The 25791-nt window shown below is 35.6% G+C and overlaps 1 protein-coding gene across 1 annotated transcript in view; it reads right to left on the minus strand.

Moving 5' to 3' along the window:
- The window catches only part of CSMD3 (CUB and Sushi multiple domains 3), a 1293678-nt gene that overhangs the window by 682182 nt on the left and 585705 nt on the right, over positions 1–25791 (minus strand). Inside the window, exon 11 of the mRNA XM_012443291.2 lies at positions 24067–24188. Within this exon, the coding sequence (XP_012298714.2) occupies positions 24067–24188 (122 nt within the window). The remainder of the gene's footprint in view (positions 1–24066; positions 24189–25791) is intronic.

A 25791-nucleotide genomic window follows, 5' to 3' on the forward strand; every position in this document is an offset into this window, starting at 1 on the left:
AGACTTATAGTATAGTTTGAAATCAGGTAGTGTGATGCCTCCCACTTTGTTTTTTTGCTTAGGATTGTCTTGGCTATGCGAGCTCTCTTTTGGTTCCAAATGAATTTTAATGTGTTTTTTTCCAGTTCTGTGAAGAAGGTCATTCATAGCTTGATGGGGATAGTGTTGAATCTATAAATTACTTTGGGCAGTATGGCCATTTTCATGATATTGATTCTTCCTAACCATAAGCATGGAATGTTTCTCCATCTGTTCATGTTCTCTCTTATTTCCTTGAGCAGTGGTTTGTAGTTTTCCTTGAAGAGGTCCTTTACATTCTTTCTTAGTTGTATTCCTAGGTATTGTATTCTCTTTGTAGCAACTGTGAATGGGAGTTTGCTCATGATTTGGCTCTCTGTTGCAGTCTGTTATTGGTCTATAGAAATGCTTGTGATTTCTGCACATTTATTTTGTATCCTGAGACTTTGCTGAAGTTGCTTATCAGTTTAAGGAGATTTGGGGCTGAGATGATAAGGTCTTCTAAATATACAATCATGTTGTCTGCAAATAGAGACAATTTGACTTCCTTTTTCCCTAAGTGAATAAACTTTATTTTTTTTCTTGTCTAATTGCTCTGGCTAGAACTTCCAGTACTATATTGAATAGGAGTGGTGAGAGTGGTCATCCTTTTCTAGTGCTGGATTTCAAAGGGAATGCTTCCTGTTTTTGCCCATTCAGCATAATATGGGCTGTAGATTTGTTGTAAATAGCTTTTATTGTTTTGAGATGCTCCTTCGATACCTAGTTTATTGAGAGTTTTTAGCATAAAGGGCTGTTGAATTTTGTTGAAGGCCTTCTCTGCATCTATTGAGATAATCATGTGGTTTTTGTCTTTGGTTCTGTTTATGAGGTGAATTACGTTTATAGACTTGCATATGTTGAACCAGCCTTGCATCCCTGGAATGAAGCCTATTGATCGTGATGGATAAGCTTTTTGATGTGCTGTTGCAATCAGTTTGCCAGTATTATATTGAATATTTTTGCATCTATGTTCATCATGGACATGGTCCTGAGGTTTTCTTTTTTTGTTGAGTCTCTGCTGGGTTTTGGTATCAGGATGATGTTGGTTTCATAAAATGATTTGGGAAGGATTCCCTCTTTTTGTATTGTTTGGAATAGTTTCAGAAGAAATGATACCAGCTCCTTTTTGTACATCTGGTAGAATTCAGCTGTGAATCCATCATGACCTGGACTTTTTTTGGTTGGTAGGCTATTAATTGCTGCCTAAACTTGAGCCCTTGTTATTGGTCTATTCAAGGTTTCAACTTCTTCCTGGTTTAGGCTTGGGAGGGTGCAAGTGTCCAGGAATTTACTCATTTCTTCCACGTTTACTGGTTTATGTGCATAGAGTTGTTTATAGTAATCTCTGATTATAGTTTGTATTTCTGTGGAATCAGTGGTGATATCCCATTTATCATTTTTTATTGAATCCATTTGATTCTTCTCCATTTTCTTTTTCATTAATCCGGTTAGTGGTCTGTCTATTTTGTTGATCATTTTAAAAAACCAGCTCCTGGATTTATTGATTTTTTTGAAGGGTTTTTTTGTGTCTCTATCTCCTTCAATTCTGTTCTGATGTTAGCTGTTTCTTGTCTTCTGCTAGCTTTTGTTTTTTCTTTTTTTTTTTTTAACTATGTCCTCTAGGTCTTTTGATTTTGATGACAGAGTGTTAATTTTAGATATTTCCTTGATTCTCATTTGGGCATTTATTGCTATAAATTTCCCTCTAGACACTACTTTAAATGTGTACCAGAGATTCTGATATGTTGTGTCTTCATTCTCACTGGTTTCAAAGAATATCTTTATTTCTGCCTTCATTTCATTGTTTATCCAGTCCACATTCAGGAGCCAGTTGTTCAGTTTCCAGGAAGCTGTGCAGTTGTTCTGAGTTAGTTTCTTCATTCTGAGTTCTAATTTGATTGCCCTGTGGTCTGAGAGACTGTTATGATTTCCATTCTTTTGCATTTGCTGAGGAGTGATTTACGTCCAATTATGTGGTCAATTTTAGTGTAGGTACGATGCGGCACTGACAAGAATGTATATTCTGTGGATTTGGGGTGGAGATTTCTGTAGATGTCTATTAGGTCTGCCTGGTCCAGATTTGAGTTCAAGTTCTGAATATGCTTGTTAATTTTCTGTCTTGTTGATCTGTCTAATATTGACAGTGGAGTGTGAAATTCTCCCATTCTTATTTTGTGGGAGTCTAAGTCTCTGTTTAGGTCATTAAGAACTTGCTTTATGTACCCACATGCTCCTCTATTGGGTGCGTATATATTCAGGATCGTTAGCTCTTCTTGATGCATTGATCCTTTTACCATTATGTAATGCACTTGTTTGTCTCCTTTCATCTTTGTTGTTTTAAAGTCCATTTTATCAGAGACTAGGATTGCAACTCCTGATTTTTTTTGCTCTCCATTTGCTTGCCATCACTTTATTTTGAGCCTATGTGTGTCCTTGCACATGAGATGGGTTTCCTGAATACAGCACACTGATGGGTCTTGGCCTTTTATCCAATTTGCCAGTCTGTGTCTTTTGATTGGGGCATTTAGCCCATTTACATTTAAGGTTAACATTGTTATGTATGAATTGGATCCTGCCATTTTGATGCTATCTGGATATTTTGCCCAATAGTTGATGCATTTTTTTCATTGTGTCGATGCTCTTTACCATTTGGTACATTTTTGGAGTGGCTGGTACTTGTTCCTTTCCTTGTTTAGTGCTTCTTTCAGGAGCTCTTGTTAGGTAGGCCTGGTGGTGATGAAATCTCTCAGCAGTTGCTTGTCCGTAAAGAATTTTCTTTCTCCTTTGCTTATACCTTAGTTTGGCTGGATATGCAATTCTAGGATGAAAGTTCTTTTCTTTAAGGATGTTAAATATTGGCCCCCACTCTCTTCTGGCTTGTAGGGTTTCTGCAGAGAGATCTGCTGTGAGTCTGATGGGTTTCCCTTTGTGGGTAACCCGACCTTTCTCTCTGGCTGCCCTTAGCATTTTTTCCTTCATTTCAACCCTGGCAAATCTGATGATTATGTGCCTTGGGGTTGCTCTTCTTGAGGAACATCTTTGTGGTGTTCTCTGTATTTCCTGGCTTGCTAGGTTGGGGAAGTTCTCCTGGATAATATCCTCAAGAGTGTTTTCCAGCTTGGATTCATTCTCTCCGTCACATTCAGGTACTCCTATCAAACGTAGATTATGTCTTTTCACATAATCCCATATTTCTTGGAGGCTTTGTTCATTTCTTTTCACTCTTTTTTCTCTATTCTTGCTTTCTCATTTTATTTTATTGAGTTGGTCTTCAATCTCTGATATCCTTTCTTCTGCTTGGTCAATTCAGCTATTGAAACTTGTGTATGTTTCACAAAGTTCTCATGCAGTGTTTTTCAGCTCCATCAAATCGTCTATATTCTTCTCTAAGCTGTTTATTCTAGTTAGCATCTTATCTAACCTTTTTTCTAGGTTCTTATTTTCTTTGCGTTGCATTAGCAAATGTTCTTTTAGCTCTGAGAAGTTTGTTATTACCCATCTTCTAAAGCCTGTTTCTGTCAATTCAACAGATTCATTCTCCATCCATCTTTGATCCCTAGCTGGTGAGGAGTTTTATCCTTTGGAGGAGGAGAGGCTTTCTGGTTTTTGGTGTTTTCATCCTCTTTGTTCTGCTTTCTTCCCATCTTAGTGGCTTTATCTACCTGTGGTCTTTGTGGTTGGTGACTTTTGGATTGGGTCTATAAGTGGGTGTCCTTTTTGTTGATGATGAAGTTATTTCTTTCTGTTTCTTAGTTTTCCTTCTAACAGTCAGGTCCCTCTGCTGCAGTACTGCTGGAGGTCCACTCCAGACCCTGCTTGCCTGGGGATCACCCATGGGGACTGCAGAACAGTAAGAGTTGCTGCCAGTTTCTTCTTCTGTTATCATCGTCATCCCAGAAGGGTACCTGCCAGATGTCGGCCTGAGCTCTCCTTTATGATATGTCTCTTTGGGTATACCAGGGTCTGGGAGCTACTTGAGGAGACAGTCTGTGCCTTATAGGAGCTCAAGTGCTGTGCTGTGCTGGGAGCTCTGCTGTTCCATGCAGAGCTGCTGGGCAAGTACTTTGACATCTGCTGCAGCAGAACTCATAACCACCTCTTTTCCCAGGTGCTCTGTCCTAGGAAGGTCATCTTTATTTACAAGTTCCTGTCATGCTGCTGCCTTTTTTCATAGATGCTCTGCCCCACATAGGGTAGTCTAGTCACAGTCTGCCAGCAGAGGTGTTGCCGAGCTGCCTCAGGCTCTGCCCAGCTGCTGTGTGAACTGCCTCAGTAGTGGCGGACTGCCTCAGTAATGGTGGTCACACTTCCCCCCAGTAAGCTGGACCATCCTGGGTCTAGCTACACTTATGCAAAACTCTCAATTCGGAGCATTTCAGATTGCTTGTTTTGTGGGGGTGGTACCCACCAAGCCAGATCTCCTGGCTCCCTGTCTCTGCCCCCTCCCTTTCAGTTGAATGGGTGGCTCTGTCTCCCAGGCATTCCAGGCACCAGTTGAAACGGCCACCCAGATTTGTGTGAGTTTCTGTGTGCCAACCCGGCACCAGCTGAAACTGCTGTGCTAAAAACTCGTGGGGCTTTTCGGCCCGGGAATTTCCTGGTCTGTGGGCAGTGAATATTTATTTGGAAATGTGGTGGGCACTCACCCTCTGTGATGTTCTTGCTGGAAACTGCACTCTGGAGCTTTCCTATTCGGCCATCTTGGATCCTCCCTCTTACATGAATTTTTTTAATGGACTATATTTATATTATGTAAAACACTGGTCTCAGAATTATAAATACATTATTTTATTTTGACCCTAAAAGTATATGCTGTGTAAATCTATGCATTATTCTGGCTGCCCAGCAATTGAATCCCCCTTTGTCTGTGAAATTAGGAATCTTGGTAGGAAGTATAGCATACCTCCCAATATGGTCAGATCCTAGATTCCTCATTATTTATTGTACCCAGTGTATAGGTATGAGACCTAAGATTCCCTTTTCAATCATATACACATCTTATGTTTATAAATAAGGGAACAAGAATGGATTCTGGATAAGAGTGTCAAAGCAGCAGAAATACCCAGTTTCAGGAGCAACAGTGGTTGCAATAGGTAGTGGCACTGAAATCCTAGAGCATAGCAGCATTGTCCAACAGGAAAAAAATAAATCCTCTCAGTAGTCAGAGCCAGAAGCTGTGGGGCACTATGTCAAGGTAAATGGATTCTATTACATTCCAGGATTATCTAGGAACTTATTCCATTTCTAGAGAAGTCAGTATTCACTAGTTTTATCCAGAAGGACATGATACTGTTCTGTGACCCAGTGACCATTGTGTTAGCTTAAATTGTCTCTTCTTCTGAATAGGAGTTTTTATGGCAGTTACCCTGTTTGTTTCCTAAACCTTTATATTGGATTTGGGATAACCTCTCATTTTGCCACAGGTCTTTATACAATGAGGAACTACCTGTAGATATAATGAAGAAGCCAGAGTATCACTTAGGGAATCTGTAAGTACCTTTGTATGTAGTAGATGGCTGAAATTTTAGGTTTCTCTATTAATGAAGATAGAAAGTATGTTTTATTTAGGCATTTTTTCCCCAAAGTGAATGCAGGAGAAGAAAGATGGACCTCAAGAGGTATTTGATAATCAAAGGGGAAAATGTGGCAGATGCTATTGATTGCTTACCCGATAGATACCTTCCTTATTTACCCTTGACCTTTTCTTCTCAATAGGACATATATTTTGTTCCCATGTATCCTTTTCTGTACATCCTAATGCTCAGGGACTGCTCATCCTATTCTGAGTTTCCTGATATAGGTTCTAATAAGTCTATGTCCCATTCCATTTGCCATTGATTATATTACCTGTATGTGACCTAATTCTGGCCACTGGAAGGTAATAAGCAATTTGCTGAGGAGCTTTTGTAAAATTATTTCTTGGTTTTCAAAGAAGAACAAAAAATCAGTCTGCTTTGAAGTAATTCTAACTGAATGTATTGAGCTACTACAGCCATCTCACAATATAGTTTGAGGACAAAGCTAAACTACACATTGAGATGTCCAGAACCTAGGAATGATGTTTTTCTGTGTGTGGGGGTCTTGCATGCTTCTAACAGTATGCTTTTTAAGTAATGCATTTTGTTATTATTTAAGTCATTTGACTTGAGGTTTCCCATATGTAAACTGAAGACATTCTAATGAATAAATGGGTTTAATCAATTATCAGTTTAAAGGAATATTTGGCCACTGGTGATGGGACTAAACTTCAACCTCAAGTTTTCTTGATGATAGTATTTATTGCTTAAACATCATGCTATTATTCTATGTTAAAAAAGTAAAGGTCTGAAATTTAGAAAATACTTTCTGTGCATCCCAAATACCTGATATTATGTTGTTATAATAATATAATTTATAAATATGTTCTTTGATGTTGGGCATATGCATCATGTATTAAATAGGAAGGGAGAGACTATTTCTAAAACCTAACAACTAATAAATATCATATAAATTCCTCAGAAAAAATGCAGAAAACATCTATTGATGTAAGTTATTTTGTGTTCCATGATAAAGTCTATATTTTCTAATTCAAAATAAACCTGAAAGCAGAAGAAATTTCTCAATATTATACATTTTATGCTTACATAATTAGTACAGCATTAAAATTAGCCTTTGATGATGTTTAACCAAACAAACTAATGACACTTTAATATCAATACCAATACCAAGCTATACTCATTAGTGAAACAGAATAATATAAGTAACTTCACAGGAAAAGCCTGGGATTATAGTCCCGTCTCTCTAAAAAAAAAGTTACATTGTTTTGAGCAACTCTCTAACATATATAAAATAGTGTTTATGATTCATACTTTTTAAGGTTGAAATATGTATTATAATAAGCAAAGATTATAAAATAACATATAGGATGCTTGATATATAATAGGCCCTCAATAAATGGCAGTTATTATTAGCTATGTCAATTATCCTAAAATAGTTGTTCACATCTGGGGTTCACAATGGATTTTGAGGATGAAGTTATTTTTTCAGCAATCCTATTGTGATTCCAAGATAAGAGTTTCTTCTTCAAACACTATGCTGATAAAAAATTATCTTTTCTGGAAGCAGCTTTTCTCCAATATGATTATTTCAGAATGGCAATGAGTCACTCGAACATTGACAATTATTTTTGCTACCAGGTGTGGAAATCAGAATGCATTATATATGTATAATTACAAAATATAAAAACTTTAATTGATCTTAAGGTATGCAGATACCATGTTACACAATTAACCTGACATCTAATTAAAGCACTTCATTCTTCATACTCTTTCTTTACCTTGGCAATCATAGTCCAATGGGGGAAACACAACATAAGCAAGATGTATACAATATCCTGCTTTGGGATATGGAAACACTGGGTTATATTAGCAGACATGAGAGCCATTTAATCCAGCTGGAGAATAAAGAGGAAAGAATTCTTTGAGGTGGAAAACCCCAGACAGTGCCAAGGAAGGTGTAGGTGAGAACTGGGAAAGAACATTCTAGGGTAGAATGTGAAATATGGCAAAGCAAAAAAAATATTCTTTTTTGTTTCTGAAACATAAACTGTGAGGCAAAAACTGATGAGAATAAACATTAGAGATGAAGGCAGAAAACAGATCATGTTAAGGACTTTTAACTTTATCTTCATTGTGAAAAGCAGCATATGATGATTTTGAATAGTGCTGACAGGGTTATATTTAATTTTTTAAATGCTCACTTTGGCAGCAGAGACAATCTGGATTTGAAGGATAACAGGGCAGTATTAGAGAGATTAAGGATCTACACTTGGGTTGTGGAAGTAGAGATGGAGAAGAGTGGATTCAGTCAAGGTTTCTTTGCTCCAAACAAAAATAATTATAATAGTTTTTTTCCTTTTGTATCATACATATGAAAGCATTATTCAAAGGCCCACACAAAAATCTATGTCTTTGCAGGTCTATCTTATCAAATGTTATTGCTTTTAAATGTCTAATTCAGAGAGAGCAGAATATGGAGTATATTAAGTAAAAATCATATAATTCAGAATAATCCTAAAATTTGGCTTTTTTTTGGTGACATGTATTATACATACATTTCACATGTATATGAAAAATTTATGTTAATGATGTTTAAATAATCATTCTACATTAGCTACTTAAAAATAAATACACAATAAACTTATATGAAATTTGTGAAATAGGTAAATATTGTATGATATGAAATACTTAAAGTATGACATATGAAATTCCTTATTTAGTCATTTGAAAGTAATCTCATTTTATAGAAAGAATAAATATCTCATATTCTAGAATTATGTTACTGTAATATTTAATATTTTACTTACACATTTTATTACAGAATATATATCTCAAGACATTGGGCAAGACCATTCAACAGTGAGAAGTGCCACCTCAGGGAATTCTCCAGGCTCATCCACTTTGCTGCCAGCATCAAGTTAACAGTTTCACGAGGGTTCATATTTTAGAAATGGGGTGGAGGACAGTCTGAGGACACTGAGGGATATTCATGGAGTGATAAAAACTTTTAGCTTTGTTTTATTTTTCTATGCCTTTAGTATCTGTACACTGGTCTCCTTTAGGGGACTGCTGGTATGTAACAATGACAGATTAAATAAAACACTACAAATGTTTCACTAAGGGAAGAAGACACATAAAATGAAAAATTCAAATATTAAATCCATAACACAACAGTACAAAACTATTGGTTCTTTTCTATCATTTATTCATGCTTAGCTACTGGAGGATATAATTTAAATTTCATAATACATATAAATGATCAACTTGAATTTACAGATTTTGAAGAACCTTGCAGATAATATTCTTGGTTTTAGGAGGCTATGCATTACAAATATGTATAAGTTAGGTTGTATATATCCAAAATATTTTGAAAAATAGATATTCACAAGGCTAATTGACATAAATTTGTTAAGAAGGGCTGTTTTTTTGGTTTTGTCTCATTAATAATGGGGTCATCATGTTCTAAGGTCTCTCTCTTTTCAGTTATTTATTTCTATATATTTTTATATAAATAGTCTTTGACTCCAGACTTTGGGAAAACGAAAGGTTTGTTCAAAATGATTAGACACATAGCTATAGTAGTAATATACAGATATTTGTATACTTACATATATAATGAACTGTGCAATGATTTCTAATTCCAATCTCAGTTTAGCCTTGTTATATTTCTTACAACACCGAAAGGGGAGGATGTTAGATACTGGCTTCTCAATTCATCATCTTTGTTGCTAACTTTATTTTTGTTTATGTAGTTTCTTTAAACAAAATCTTTGAGTAGTGAATCTTTATCAGTTTATATCTGTGGAAGGCCTGGTTTACTTCTATGTCTTCCTGAACAAGCAATTTAGGTAGGAGTCCAAGAAGTTAGGGTACAAGAGAAATTACCTGCTATAGCTATGCAGGAGGAAAGATTTGTAGCCCATGAATGAATTCTCTCTGGAGCCAGTAGTAAGGAAAAGACTGGGGAAGGGTTTTTACTTCTTTGTGAAGAAGGTCATTGGTTTTTTTTTTTGATAGGGATTATGTAGATTGCTATGGGTAATGTGGACATTTTAACAATATTAATTCTTAATAGGAGGATTAAGTGAGAAGATATGTAAGACTAGCTTAGCATAGTGCCTGTCACATACAGTCAATTCACATACAATTTAATATAATTAATTCAAAAAATCAATAATAGTAATGAAATAATTTTTTTTTCCTAATTTCTTTTGCTAGCTAGTACTTAAATGTGAATAATCTTTGTTCACTCATCAATTTTGAACTAAATATGTATAACAGAAGTTATCATATCTTTCGCAAACATCCATGTACACCTTCTTCTACCATAGTAGTATTCCTAGCTGATAGCAAGTTGTCCTTAGTAAAAATCATATTTTCCATTCTCTCTTGTAGCTGACTATAAGAATGTTGTTAAATTATTGTAAAAATGAGATATAAATGAAAATGTTTTGAAGCAAGATCAAGGAATATTTCTTAAGACATAGCTTACATTTGTCCTTTGTTTTCCTTATTTATCACTTCCCCAACCTGCTTCCTAGATGGGTTATACTACATGTTGGAACCTAACACAAATAACACAAACTGGGGATGGTAGAGTAATGAGTTAGCCTATGACTCTTAGAAATTTCTGGAGCAAAGACACCATTAGTCTTGGACCAGATACATATCTTGTTTAAGTTTCTGTTAGGAGTTTTCTGTCACTGACATCCAAACCTAATCCTAATTGAACAGCCTGTATATCTTGGTTGGTTTTGTTTGTTGTTTATTTGTTTTAGTATACTTTAAGTCATGCTTATTAAAAATTTACTTAGATAAAGAATGTGTAACACACAATTTACAAATAATGACAAACATACAATATTCTTGATTATAAATTCCACACTGCCAATTGCTTCTCAGAGAATGGTTTCGTTGATGTCTGCCAAATATTTGTACCTGTAGCTAACTCACTGTTGCAAATTGATGAATGAATAAGTATAGTTCTCACATAAATGTTGGTTAATATTTATGTTAATGAGTAAAACATAATTATAAAAATGAATACATATGTTGAAACAACATTTGTTTGTGAATGATGTGAATGACTTTATTACTGAATCAGATCATAGTTTTTGAATACTGGAGGAATATTTCCTCATTTTTTGTGCCATTCACAATGTAATCACTACAGACTCAATACACTTCATAATTGAAGGTGATAGAGCAAGGCCCTATCTCAAGAAAATTAAAAAGTATATTTATAAAGAGAAAAAAGAGAGAAAGAAAGAAAGAATCAGAGAGAGAGAGAAAAAGAGAGAGAGAGGGAGGGAGGAAGAGAGAGAAAAGAAAAAACAAAAATAAATATTCTAAATGTTAAAAAAAATTATCTCTGGCTAGAAGATTACATGCATTTTCTTCTTTAATTTTGTAGCAACAAAAAATTCCATATTGAATAATACTAATGCTTTCTTTCTCTTTTTCTTTCTTTTGCTCTTTCTGTCTGTCTTTCTCTCTCTCTCTCTCTTTCTCTCTTTCTTTCTTTTTTCTCTTTATAAATATACTTTTTAATTTTCTTGAGATAGGGCCTTGCTCTGTCACTCAGGTGGTGGCAGGGTTATAGCTCATGCATCCTCAAACTCCTGGGCTCACATGATCCTTCCACCCCAGCCTCCTGAGTAGCTGGGACTAAAGGCAAGTGCCAACCATGGCCCATCAGGCTAATTTTTAAAAAACTGTTTTGTAGAAAAAGGGTCTTTTATGCTGCCCAGGCTGGACTCAAACTCATGGCTTCAAGTGACCCTCCCACCTTGGTCTCCCAAAGTAGCTCCCAGGTATGAGTCACTGCATCTGGCCTCATTTTTTCTTTATTGATATTTATTTATTTTTGATTATTTATTGTACTGGCACAGAGTAACTTATTTTAAATAAAATATTTCAACTAAATAAACTATTCAAAGAAAAAAATAAGTGCCTTTGGTAGGGGCTAGGGATAGTTAAGGAAGTGCTATACATGTATAGTTCACTCACTCAGGAGAATAGGAAATAAAAGATCAGCACCTTTAAAATTCTCCTACTGCCAAGCCTGAGTGTTCTATAAATAGTGACCAGAGCTACTTTTCTTGGCTTGGGGAATCTTCTAGTTGATTTTTCTAATTTCTAATTCATTGTTTTAAATTAAATTGTTTTTTAATTAAAGCAACTAAATTATATTCAATTGTTTTGTATCAAAATCTCAATTTTATTATCAGATATGCTTCACAACCAGCTTGTTACATTCCTTATAATTTCATCATCAGCTCTCAATAGCCGGCAAAAGTTAGTTCCAGCACACCACCATATGGGATCTTCTTGGCAAATGAAGGTGGAAAGGTTAGGGGCAGCGTAACTTTGATTAAAGTCCCTTCCAGGAACACCCAAAATAGTAGAAAGGTCATTTCTTGGCTTTTAAACACCATGGAGAACAGATGGATGCTGTGTAAGCAAAAAACTAACATGGATTCAAGACTACTACAGGCCAAGTTTCACCTGTTTTTCTCATTCCACCTGAAAATTTCCCTGAGTACAATGTAAAACCCATGAGAGAAATAATTGTGATATAAAGGATACAAAAGAATTGTGATATAAAGGACCTTTGAATGTTCAGCTTCAATAACTATACCTGGGAATAGCAGCCACTCAATACATACTTATTTGAAGGAATAAATAAGCAAATATTCACCAGTAGAAAGAAAGTCTCAGATGACAGAACCAGTTGTAAAATTTGGGAGGAAAACTATTAGACAAATGACAATAAGTAGATGGCAGTAAAGGAAGAGAAAGGTTATGTTGAGAAGATTGGTTCTGGGGTCACAGAGTGGTGTGGGAGCCAGGAGCAAGAAGTCAGACAATTTGCTTAGAGAAGTTATTTTGGTGGATTTCAAAGCTCTAGACAGCAGGGTATGGATTAGAATAGGACTTCAGTCCCTAAAAAAGAGGCTAGTGATGACAAGGGAAGATCCAACTTAACTAACTGAAGGTATAATAGAATGGACACATGGGTAGAAAAAACAGATTTCCAATCACTAGGGCCAAACTTAAACACTCAAGAATAAATCCCAAACTTAATTATCATTATAGGGCATGTTATGGCATTAGGATAAAGGTTGACCTCAAGATGAGTCCTAGAATATCAATTTACAACTGAAATTGGTATGTTTTCGTTTTCCTGAAAAAGTCAACATTTATACTTAATTGAAAAAGGCATATTCAATGATGTAGTAAGAAGAATTGGACAGAATATAAGAAAGGGACTTCATGCTTCTCTCATTTAATAGTTCTTTTAATTTTTATAGGCAATACACTTGAGTAATTCTGATCACTGTATTTAATTTTAATCAGTACATTCCAATCTTGAATATGAGAAGTACTTTATAAGTAAAATGAAGGAAATATGAAGGAAAATAGTTAATGGGACACTCACATGATATAGAGTTTTTCATTTACTATCAACTAAGAAAAAATAAATAGCAAGTGTTCTGAGTATATTAATAATATAAATACATTTTGCAATTTCTATTACTGTTACACATCTACATTTAAAATAATAGTTCAAATATACTTAAGGCATTTACTCTGATTCTTTCATGGATATTTGTTTTCTGGGTTGGAAATGGGCAGTCTTCAATTACATAAAAATGTAACATTAGAAGAAATATACCAAAAAATGTACAAGAATATTTTCAATTACGCATCCTACTCATTAGCTCTTGCCAGTTGTTTATCCACTATTTTTTTTTTTTTTTTTTTGAGACAGAGTCTGGCTGTGTCTCCCAGGCTGGGGTGCAGTAGCACGATCTGGGCTCACTGCAACCTCTGCCTCCCGGGTTCAAGAGATTCTTCTCCCCCATTCTCCATGTAGCTTGGATTACAGGCGCCCGCCACCACACTTGGCTAATTTTTATATTTTTAGTAGAGATGGGTTTTCGCCACGTTGGCCAGATTGGTCTCAAACTCCTCACCTCAGGTGATCCACCCACCTCGGCTTCCTAAAGTACTGGGATTACAGGCATGAACCACCACGCCCAGCCGTTCATTCACTATTTATTCTAATTTTAGCTTTCCCACTAAGGCTTACTTTGAGATTTTTTTATTCTCATGGTTTCAAATAACATCTATAGCTGACAATTTGCAAGCTTCCACCTCTATCCTTAAAAAAAAAAAAGATTTCTGGATTTTATATCCAACTTGATATCCAATCTAATAAATACTTCGAATGTAACAAATATAAATGTTTTTTCTCCTAAACTAGCTCCACCCGTAGCTTTTTCCTTTTATTTGAAAGCAATACTGTGCTAATTATTTACATGCTATCTCTTAGCTCTAGTCAACTCTTTTGTATTCTGCCCTTTGATATTTGGGTTGGAAGACTGCAAATCAGAATTTTCAGATTCTTTTTTTTTATCGGCTGCCTAAACCTGCCAGCTCACATCCTTTCCTCAGAGGTGTGACCACTAACCATGAAAGAGTTCTTCTTTTGAAATTTGAGCACCAGGTCTAGACTGTTTTTACTGAAAGCTCTTAGGTTCTAGTAATATCACTGTTTTTACTTTTCTTTTTCCAGCTGTAAGGATAGTTTCTATCTATGTAGTTATTGCTTCTGCATTAATCGTTGCTATTTATGCATTACAATGCCTGTGTAACAATTCCTCAAATTAATTCCATTCATTTTAAATAGCTAATACAGATTATATTTTTTTGACTAGATCTTGCCAATGCAGTCATTCATATGAAGAGTAAGCCTAAAAAACAGACCTTCAAAAATGGGTTTTGGGGGAGTGGTTTGTTATTTATTTTTTTTTTTTTATTGTGTTTTAGGTTTTGGGGTACATGTGAAAAACATGCAAGATTGTTGCATAGGTGCATACGTGGCAGTGTGATTTGCTGCCTTCCTCCCCTTCACCTATATCTGGCATTTCTCCCCATGCTATCTCTCCCCAAATCCCCACCCCCTGCTGTCCCCCAACTCCCCCCCAACAGACCCCAGTGTATAGTGCTCCCCTCCCTGTGTCCATATGTTTTCATTGTTCAACACCCGTCTATAAGTGAGAATATGCGGTGTTTGATTTTGTGTTCTTATGTCAGTTTACTGAGAATGATGGTTTCTAGGTTCCTCCATGTCCCTACAAAGGACACGAACTCATCGTTTTTGATGGCTGCATAATATTCCATGGTGTATATGTGCCACATTTTTCCTGTCCAGTCTATCATCGATGGGCATTTGGGTTGGTTCCAGGTCTTTGCTATTGTAAACTGTGCTGCAATGAACATTCGTGTGCATGTGTCCTTATAGTAGAACGATTTATAATCCTTTGGATATATACCCAGTAATGGGATTGCTGGGTCAAATGGAATTTCTATTTCTAGGTCCTTGAGGAATCGCCACATTGTCTTCCACAATGGTTGAACTAATTTACACTCCCACCAACAGTGTAAAAGTGTTCCTATTTCTCCACATCCTCTCCAGCATCTGTTGTCTCCAGATTTTTTAATGATCGCCGTTCTAACTGGCGTGAGATAGTATCTCAATGTGGTTTTGATTTGCATTTCTCTAATGACAGTGATGATGAGCATTTGTTCATATGCTTGTTGGCCTCATGTATGTCTTCTTTTGTAAAGTATCTGTTCATATCCTTTGCCCACTTTTGAATGGGCTTGTTTGTTTTTTTCTTGTAAATCTGTTTTAGTTTGTTGTAAATTCTGGATATCAGCCCCTTGTCATCATGGATATTGGCCTGTAGTTTTCTTTTCTTGTCGAGTCTCTGCTGGGTTTTGGTATCAGGATGATGTTGGTCTCATAAAATTATTTGGGAAGGATTCCCTCTTTTTGGATTCTTTGGAATAGTTTCAGAAGGAATGGTACCAGTTCCTCTTTGTATGTCTGATACAATTCGGCTGTGAACCCATCTGGACCTGGGCTTTTTTTGGGTGGTAGGCTCTTAATTGCTGCCTCAACTTCAGACCTTGTTATTGGTCTATTCAGGGTTTCGACTTCTTCCTGGTTTAGGCTTGGGAGGACGTAACTGTCCAGGAATTTATGCATTTCTTCCAGGTTTTCTAGTTTATGTGCATAGAGTTGTTTGTAATAATCTCTGATGATGGTTTGAATTTCTGTGGCATCTGTGGTGATATCCCCTTTATCATTTTTTATTGCATCTATTTGGTTATTCTCTCTTTTCTTTTTTATTTATCTGGCTAGTGGTCTATTTTATTGATCTTTTCAAAAAACCAGCTTCTGGATTTGTTGATTTTTTGAAGGGTTTTTCGTGTCTGTATCTCCTTCAATTCTGCTCTGATCTTAGTTATTTCTTGTCTTCTGCTAGGTTTTGAGTATTTTTAATCTTGCTCCTCTAGCTCTTTCAATTTTGATGATAGAGTGTCCATTTTAGATCTCTCCTTGCTTCTCATGTGGGCACTTATTGCTACATATTTTCCTCTAGAGACTGCTTTAAATGTGTCCCAGAGATTCTGGTATGTGGTGTCTTCATTCTCATTGGTTTCGAAGAACATCCTTATTTCTGCCTTCATTGCATTATTTATCCAGTCAACATTCAAGAGAATGTTATTCAGTTTCCATGAAGCTGTGCGGTTCTGGGTTGGTTTCTGAATTCTGAGTTCTAGCTTGATTGCACTGTGGTCTGAGAGACTGTTTGTTATGGTTTCCATTCTTTTGCATTTGCTGAGGAGTGATTTACTTCCAATTATGTGGTCAATTTTAGAGTAGGTGTGATGTGGTGCTCACAAGAATGTATATTCTGTGGATTTGGGGTAGAGAGTTCTGTAAATGTCTATTAGGTTTGCTTGGTCCAGGTCTGAGTTCAAGTCCTGGATATCCTTGTTAATTTTCTGTCTCGTTGATCTGTCTAATATTAATAATGGTGTGTTGAAGTCTCCCACTATTATTGTGTGGGAGTCTAAGTCTCTTTGAAAGTCATTAAGAACTTGCCTTATGTATCTGGGTGCTCCTGTATTAGGTGCATATATATTAGGATCGTTAGCTCTTCTTGTTGCATTGATCCTTTTACCATTATGTAATGTCCTTCTTTGTCTCTTTTGATCTTTGTTGCTTTAAAGTCTATTTTATCAGAGATGAGAATTGCAACTCCTGCTTTTTTTTGCTCTCCATTTGCTTGGTAAATCTTCCTCCATCCCTTTATTTTGAGCCTTTGTGTATCCTTGCATGTGACATGGGTTTCCCGGATACAGCACACTGATGGGTTTTGGCTTTTTATCCAATTTGTCAGTCTGTGTCTTTTGATTGGGGCATTTAGTCCATTTACGTTTAGGGTTAATATTGTTATGTGTGAATTTGATCCTGCCATTTTGATGCTAGCTGGCTGTTTTGCCCATTGGTTGATGCAGATTCTTCATTGTGTTGATGTTCTTTACCATTTGGTGTGTTTTTGGAGTGGCTGGTACTGGTTGTTCTTTTCTATGTGTAGTGCCTCTTTCAGGAGCTCTTGTAAAGCCGGTCTGGTGGTGATGAAATCTCTGAGTACTTGCTTGTTTACAAAGGATTTTATTTGTCCTTCCTTATGAAGCTTAGTTTGGTTGGATATGAAATTCTGGGTTGAAAGTTCTTTTCTTTAATGATGTTGTATATCGGCCCCCACTCTCTTCTGGCTTGTAGGGTTTCTGCTGAGAGATCTGCTGGGAGTCTGATGGGCTTCCCTTTGTGGGTAACCCGACCTTTCTCTCTGACTGCCCTTAGCATTTTCTGCTTCATTTCAACCCTGGTGAATCTGACGATTATGTGCCTTGGGGTTGCTCTTCTAGAGAAATATCTTTGTGGTGTTCTCTGTATTTCCTGGACTTGAATATTGGCCTGCCTTGCTAGGTTGGGGAAGTTTTCCTGGATAATATCCTGAAGAGTATTTTCTAGCTTGGATTCATTCTCTTCGTCACATTCAGGTACACCTATCAAACGTAGATTAGGTCTTTCCACATAGTCCTATATTTCTTGTTGACTTTGTTCATTCCTTTTTACCCTGTTTTCTCTAATCTTGCCTTCTCATTTTATTTCATTGAGTTGATCTTCGACCTCTGATATCCTTTCTTCTGCTTGGTCAATTCGGCTGTTGCAACTTGTGTATGCTTCGCGAAGTTCTCGTGTTTTGTTTTTCAGCTCCATCAATTCACTTATATTCCTCTCTAAGTTGTCCATTCTCGTTAGCATTTCATCAAATCTTTTTTCAAGTTCTTAGTTTCTTTGCATTGGGTTAGAACATGTTCTTTTTGCTCACGGAAGTATCTTATTACCCACTTTCTGAAGGCTGATTCTGTCATTTCATCACACTCATTCTCCATCCAGTCTTGTTCCCTTGCAGGTGAGGAGTTGTGATCCCTTGTAGGAGGAGAGGTGTTCTGGTTTCGGGTGTTTTCATCCTTTTTGTGCTGGTTTCTTCCCATCTTTGTGGATTTACCACCTGTCGGCTTTGTAGTTGTTGACTTTCTGATTGGGTCTCTGAGTGGACGTCCTGTTTGTTGTTGATGAAATTATTTCTGTTTCTTAGTTTTCCTTTTAACTGTCTGGCCTCTCTGCTGTAGGACTGCTGAGGTCCATTCCAGGCCTTGCTTGCCTGGGGATCACTTGCAGCAGCTGCCGCCAAACAATAAATGTTCCTACCAGTTTCTTCTTCTGCTTTGTCCCAGAAGGATACCTGCCAAATGTCAGTCTGAGCTCTCCTTTATGAGGTGACTCTTTGGATATACAGGGGTTGTGAGCTGCTTGAGGAAACAGTCTGTCCTTTATATTATCTCAGATGCTGAGCTTTGAGCCCCGTTGTTCATTCAGAGCTGCTGGGCCAGTAAATTTAAGTCTGCAGCAGCAGGACTCATAAACCCCCTTTTTATTTCCCACGTGTTCTGTCCCAGGGAGTTAGGGCTTTATGATTTTCCGCTGTGTTGCTGCCTTTTTTTTTCTTCAGGGCTGCCCTGCCCACAAGGAGGCAGCCTAGTCACTCTCAACCTACGTGGACTCCACCCAGCTGCCCTGTGAACTTCCCTGCAGTCCTGTTTATATGGGTGTAGTTAGAACTGCTTCCGCTATGTTGGCCCGCCTCTGTAATGACCAGACTCTCTCTGTAATGGTGGGTTGCCTCGGCAACGGCGGGTTGCCTCAGCAATGACAGGCTGCCTCAGTAATGGCGGACGCCCCTCCCCCACAGAGCTGGACCGTCCCGGGTTCAGCTGTGCTTGCTGTGAAACTCTCAACTCTGAGCATTTCCAATTGCTGTTTTTTTGTTTTTGTTTTTGTTTTTGTGGGGGTGGGATCAGCCGACCCTGATCACCTGGTTCCCTGTCTCAGAGCCTTTTGTTTTGTAGTTGAACGGTTGGCTCTCTCCCAGGTGTCCTGGTCGCCTGTTGAACAGGCGGCGGGATCTGTGTGATTTCCCATGTGGCGACCCACTGTGCCGGTTGAAACCACGGCTCTGAGATTCGTGGCGTTTTTTTTTTGCCTGGGAATCTCCTGGCCTGGCTCCTTGTTTCAGCTCCCCTTGCTGGCTATGTGGGAACACAGTCCCATTTACTCTGCACTGGGAGCCACTGTGCTGGGGCACCGGCAAAACAGCCGCGCCAGCCAATACAGCCACCCTGGCGACCCGTGGGGCTCATCCGCCTGGGAATCTCCTGGTCTCTGGGCAATAAAAATCCGTCTGGAAATGCAGTGTCCACTCACCCTCTGCACTTTCACTCGCAGCTGCAATCCTGAACTGCATCTAACCAGCCATCTTGGAACCTTCCCTACTGGAACTCTTGCTTATTTTTTTTATCTTCTCAGAGCTGAGTTCATGGACAGTAAAAATTGTCACATACAATTGCTTATTTTTTGTGATTGAAATGTAACAGATTTTGAGGACAAAATTTGTTGGGAGAGGGCAAGAGATTGATGCACTTGATGACTAACATACTCAAGACTATACTGACAATGGAAGGAGATGGCAAGTGATGAATGCATTGGAGTCAGAAAGAGAAAATACAGCTCACATAGTAGTCATAGAACAAGAAACCTTCTATGGTGAACCTGTAGCACTGAACAGGTATGGCTGAAACATACCCAAAATTTAATTGTGCAAGTTACATAATTAAAACCTAATCTGAACTTATGGATTCACAAAGTTTCTTATGTGGAAACTAGGGAATTAATTGAGAAGAAATGGGATCCTGAAATTTGAAATAGAGACATTTGGATGCTCTGTAATAAAGTGGGAATCTTAAAACCCAAGTCTTTCAGAGTCATTTCTGCCAATTTCTGCCATTCCAGTTTTCCTTTCCCTGATGTCCTAGCAAAAACTTCACCTGAGGAAATTACCTTGCAATGAGGCATATATTCTCTCCAATACCCACCACCATCACCTTTTATTCTCCACACAGAATAATCCAATAGAACTCTCTGTGGTAGTGAAAATGGCCAATATGGTAGCCACTAGCAATATGTGACTATTCAGCACTAGAAATAAGTCTGGTTTGAATTGTCATGTGCTGAACTTGCTAAATACATCCTAGATTTCAAAGATTAAGAATAAAGATGAGAGATGGTATATTCTTGAATTAACTTTAAGTCAATTACATGTTGAAATTATAATATCTGTGGTTAAATACCATATAAAATTAAAATTAATTTCTTCTCCTTAAAACTGTGGCTACTGGAAAAGTTAAAATTAAATATGTGGCTCATATTCCATTTCTGTTGGCTAGAGCCATATCCTGCAAACTCTTGCTCACAGCTGTATTTTCTCGTATAATTTTACATTGACATCTATTATTTAATATTAGTGTGAATAGTTGCAAAGGATGCAATTTCTGCTGTACTCTAATTTTACAAATATTTTAAATATATTTTTCTCAAAATCTTGCATCATTAGTTAACTCAATTTATAGAAGATGTCCATAATATTTTATAAATGAAAAAACTGTAAAATCAGTCAGACAAATAAGAAACTCTCTCTTTCTAAAAAAGCCAGACTTTGTATTTTAATTAAAACTGGCCTATAATATCCTAGGTATCATGAGTTCTATATAAGGATACATAGAGATACAAATAGAGGGAATAAAAATAGAGGGATGAATAAATGACAATTAAATGATAGATAACAAAATTCATAGATACATAACATACATACTTGTATACAGAAATAGACACATAGAGAAATAGATGATAGATACACAGACGCATAGATGCAGATAGGGGCATTTCTATGAGTTTTTTGCTTGGATCAATAGGATTTTTTTTTTTTTTTTTTTTGCTTTGTTCTCAAGACCTGTCCCTTAGGAGCTATGAATCTGGAATTTCCTATTATACTCAAGCAATGTAACATACTAATATTCCAGTTGGAAAAGTAATATATGATTATCTTTTGAAAGTTGGAAAAACAAGTATAAAATGGAAAGTGACAAGAAAAACATATTCAGGTATGTTTTCAGTCTTCATTTCACACATGGAGCTAATGTTGAATGTGTATCTTAATGCAAGAAGAACAATTAATTAAAAGACTAGGTACGTTTAAAGTACTAGTCTAATATTTTAACTTACCATTATGAAGAAACCCCCAATTATTTTCATTTCATTAGAAATAATGACTATAATTTAATGTTTAATGTTTTAGAAGAAGACAGTCACCTATAAATTATTCAACCACATAATGAAATATAGAAGAAAATTATATGCAATGATAATTCTTTTACATTAATACATGTTAAGTCCAGTAAATAACGGGAAAGAAGCATGTTTCTTGATGAAATGGCAACATTTGGCAATAAAAATAAGTGTCATTTAAAGTGAACTTGCTTTATATCTGGAATTTCAAATGTTCTTACCTGTACTACCTTATGATACAGTATTATAACCTCATAGTGAGAATGACAGCCCAGATTGAAACAAGTTTAATTAATTTCATGAAGTTTCAAATCTCATTATTTTTTCCATCAACCATGTTTTTTTTGGTACATTTAGAACACCATATTTGCTCAAATATACAGAAAACCCTGAGCTATAATTATTGAACAAATTATAAATGTTGAATTATTGAGCACTTTGGTTAATTGGGATGTATACTAACTAGTATAGCTGTGTGCTTATGATTTATACCAGCAATTTCCTTCTGAAAAGGGTTCCAAGGAGTAATCTATGGAAGCAAATACTTCCAACAGTGTTTTTCAAACTTTTGCTATAACCTGTTAGTGCATCATGAAATTAATTTAGTGGGGCATAATCAATGTTTTAAAAATAAATAGATTACAGTCGACTAGAATGGCATGCATGTAAGGGAAAATGTTTTATATGTATGAAACCATGGTGTGTGTGTGTGTGTGTGTGTGTGTGTGTGTGTGTTTGCATGTGTTTATGTTTGAACTGGGTAAAATATAATTCTTATTGTGGCTCATGATGAATAATTCTTGTAAACCAATTTCTGTAAGCCATCTTTAAAAAGAGTTGCACCTACAGATCAAAATTAAATGTCTACATTGAAAAAAAGAGTTAAACCAATGGATCAAAATTAAATGTCTACATTTACTTATTAATAAAAATAGCAAAGAAGTGAAAGTAATTATGTCCTAAGAAAATAAATTATACTTTTTTAGAGAAAAAGGAGAAATAAAAGTTTAGTAGATTAGATAAGATAAACATGTAGAAATGTGACAACCTCTGAAACTTCAGGTAATTCAGTAATGACAATAATTTAAAGTTAGCAAAGCAGGTATCTTATAAAACATGAGATATTACCTCATTTTGATGACAATTACATGTAATTGCCAAGAAAAAACAATATTTATATCTCAATGCAAGATTAAGGAAATGTGTTTATTCCATACCTTATAATGAATTTGCTTCATGTATATCTTATTAAAAGATACTTATATCTTAGTTGAAATATGTCTTTGTACATACACATTTCTCATAAAGTACACAGCTCTGACCTTTGCTAACTATGTGATCCTAGACAAGCTATTTGGAGGTTTGCTTAGATGCAGACAATAAAAGTATCTCCCTCAAGAAAGTCCTAAAAGGATTAAATAATTCATAAAAAGTGCCAGAAAAAACTACTGAGAATAGTGTACAGCATGCTGCTAAGTGTTCAACAAATGTCAGTTTGTTTTTCAAGTATCTCATGTTTTTTTCTCAACAACCAATAATTTACACAGAGAAAGAAATCAGTAAATATTTGTTGCACTGAATTTAACTGATGACACAGGTTGTTTGGATAACATGATTTTCTTCATGCAACAGAGAGGTTTGATTTAAAAATTTACCCAAGCTTATATACATAATTTGGGGCAGAGTAGGTTTCTGATCTAGTTGTTCTGATTTATAAATTAGTGCTCTTCTTAGAGGCAAATATAATTGTCACTGGGTTGAGTTTTAAATCAACTCTGCTGCTCTTAGAATTAGGTTTCAAGAACTGGACAGGTGATCACAAAAATTCCCGGGAGGCAATATATACTTTAATAATGATGAATTAATGTATTTCAAGGCCTTGTTAGTTTTATTAACAACTGTGTTTGTATTAACTTACTTCTTTTTTTACGATACTACAAAATATGTTTCCTTACTATTCACATTGCAAAGATAAAGAAACTGAACATCATAAAGGTTAAGTAACTTAATCTGTAAATTGTACATCAGTATTTGAAACACAATCTGACCCAGTTTTATGAGCTCTACCACCAAGCTCTACACAATCTGACCCAGTTTTATGAGCTCTACTACCAGGCTTTTTTAAATCTAACCCAAAAAAAGCTATCACATAATTTAAGATCTGAGAGAAATGTTGATTTTTTTTTTTTCTATTTAGGTCCTCTGTATTGTTACAAAATCACATCTTACAAACAGAAGCAGGATAGCAAAAGAAGGGAAGAAACACCAGCAAAATTTTCAGTTGCTTTTACATTCATTGTGTTACACTTTTGTTTGATGTGTAGTGGCACATACATATTTAGATGGGTTACTCATATTAGAATCAACTAGAAAGGCAATTCGATGTTTTGAAATATCCATAATATAAATTCTTTATTATTGCAGGGCACATTAAACCAACTATTTCAAATAAATAGCTATGTGATACATAGCAATAGAGAAATACTCAAAGTCAGCTATGTATAAAAACACGATTGACCTGAATGATGTGTCAAACAGAAAGATACAAAGAAAAAAATCCACTATTCATGACTACTGTTAAAAAGCAAACACAACCTTCAAAAATGTACTTCAGAAAGCATTCATTTATAATTTTAACATTTTCATTTATGTGTTAGTAGCTGGGAGTAGAGTTGTATTATTTTTATTTTTTCCCAAATTTCTCATATAAACTTGTTTTAAAAATGGATAAGTAGGGAATATTGCCAAAATCCTACTTGAGTTATGAATTTCCTATACTGCATTTTCCTTATTACTTTTTTGCCTTTCTCTTTATGATTATGACTTTTTTTTAAACCACATATGGTGTTCTCTTACCTTATTTGTATTCACTGCTGTGATGACCCAGACGCATTGTGCATTGCTGTCATACTGGAATGGAAAGTTGGGAGATGTAAAGGTACCACTTGGTCCTTGAAGATTAGAGCCACATGTCTTCACTAAAAGAGAAATTGCATTTTAAAAGATAAACATATGCCACATGTAAAATTACAACAATCAAATATCTTGCAAATAGACTTTAAATTCACAATGACATAATTATAACCACATTGAAAAATATATTATGGTACTCTAATGTCACTTACAAAAATACAGTGTTTTTAATATCCTGGGATTCACAAGCTCAATACTTTCAACATTAATGGAAAACTAGTTATGAATAGAAATGTGAAGAATGATAAATTGTCCTCTGATTCTAAATAGGTGTGTTTAATTAGAGAAAGGTATATTTACCCAATATTGTGTTAACAAAAATATACAAAGAGAATGAAGCAGAGCCCTGAATTAATGAAGCAATCTAAAAAGTGATTTTATTTGTGTTTATTAAGTACCCTAGGACTCACAATAGTGCATTTGAGAACCACCAATAGGAAAACTTCTCTTTCTATACTTATAACTATGAATTAAAGCACTCAGACAAAAAAAGGAGTTATATTTAAGTAATTTTAATGAATTCCCACAAGAGTGGAAAGTTGTAGCATTTTCTCAGTGTTCTAACTCATCTTTTTTCTACTTAATAAATGAGCTAGTGATCATACTGTTTCTGTTTTCTAACATGCTTCTTGATCACCACAAATTTCTGGATACCACTACTTTTGATTTGGATTTCTTTGCCAGTTCTATTGAATCCTGCCCATATTATCATTTTCTAATTCATCAACAATAATCTGTTGTATGTTTAAATGACGGACCGTTAAATGTATATTTTCATATACACTTAAATATGTACATAGTTATCATCACAACTTTGAAAATCAGTTTATGGACCTCCTAAAAGTTTTCTTGACAAGGTCAAAGCCACTCTTCCAGTATATAGTAGTCAGAATTTCAGCGCAGGTCTTCTGACTTGAGTCTTCTTTTTTAAATCACTAAAAGTGTGTCTTTCTTGTATGTTACATGTAGATTTCTTTATTAGTTTATTTTCTTTATGGCGTAAATCTATTTCAGACAACTTTCCGGCAACTTGATGGTTATATCTTGTGTTGATTTAATAGTTATTTTTAATTATCTTGTGTGTGTCTGTGTATTTTCTATATTTTAACCAATAAAATCATATTATTTTGTATAGAGAAAATAATAAATTATATTTTTCTTCCCTCATCATTATTTGCAATTCAATCTTTTCCCCCATTTACTAGTTAATTTCTTGTAAATATTCTATGCTTACTACTTCATTTTCTTCTCCCCTTTCACTCTTCAAAGTATTTCAGTCTGATTCCCATTCTCATTTAATTGTTTAAATTGCTTTTTCAAAGCCAGCAATGATCCCATAATTTCTAAATATAATATCTCTTCATTTTTTACACATATTTGATATCTCAGCAGTAATGCAAAGTATTGATAGGCTTTGTTTCAAATTTTCTGCCTTCCCTTATATAGTACTAAGCTCTATTGATTATTTGTATGTATGTTTTAAACAGTTCTGCTCTACTATATTATTTGTTCTGGTTTTATTTTATTTTTATTTATCTGACCCTTAAGTAGAATAATTCTAAATTGATTTAATCACCTCTTCTATTTGTTCAATGGTTTCTTTGAATA

The sequence above is a fragment of the Aotus nancymaae genome, unplaced genomic scaffold (assembly GCF_030222135.1).
Source record: "Aotus nancymaae isolate 86718 unplaced genomic scaffold, 86718_ANA_hifiasm-v0.15.2.pri h1tg000036l, whole genome shotgun sequence".
NCBI classification, from domain to species: domain Eukaryota; kingdom Metazoa; phylum Chordata; class Mammalia; order Primates; family Aotidae; genus Aotus; species Aotus nancymaae.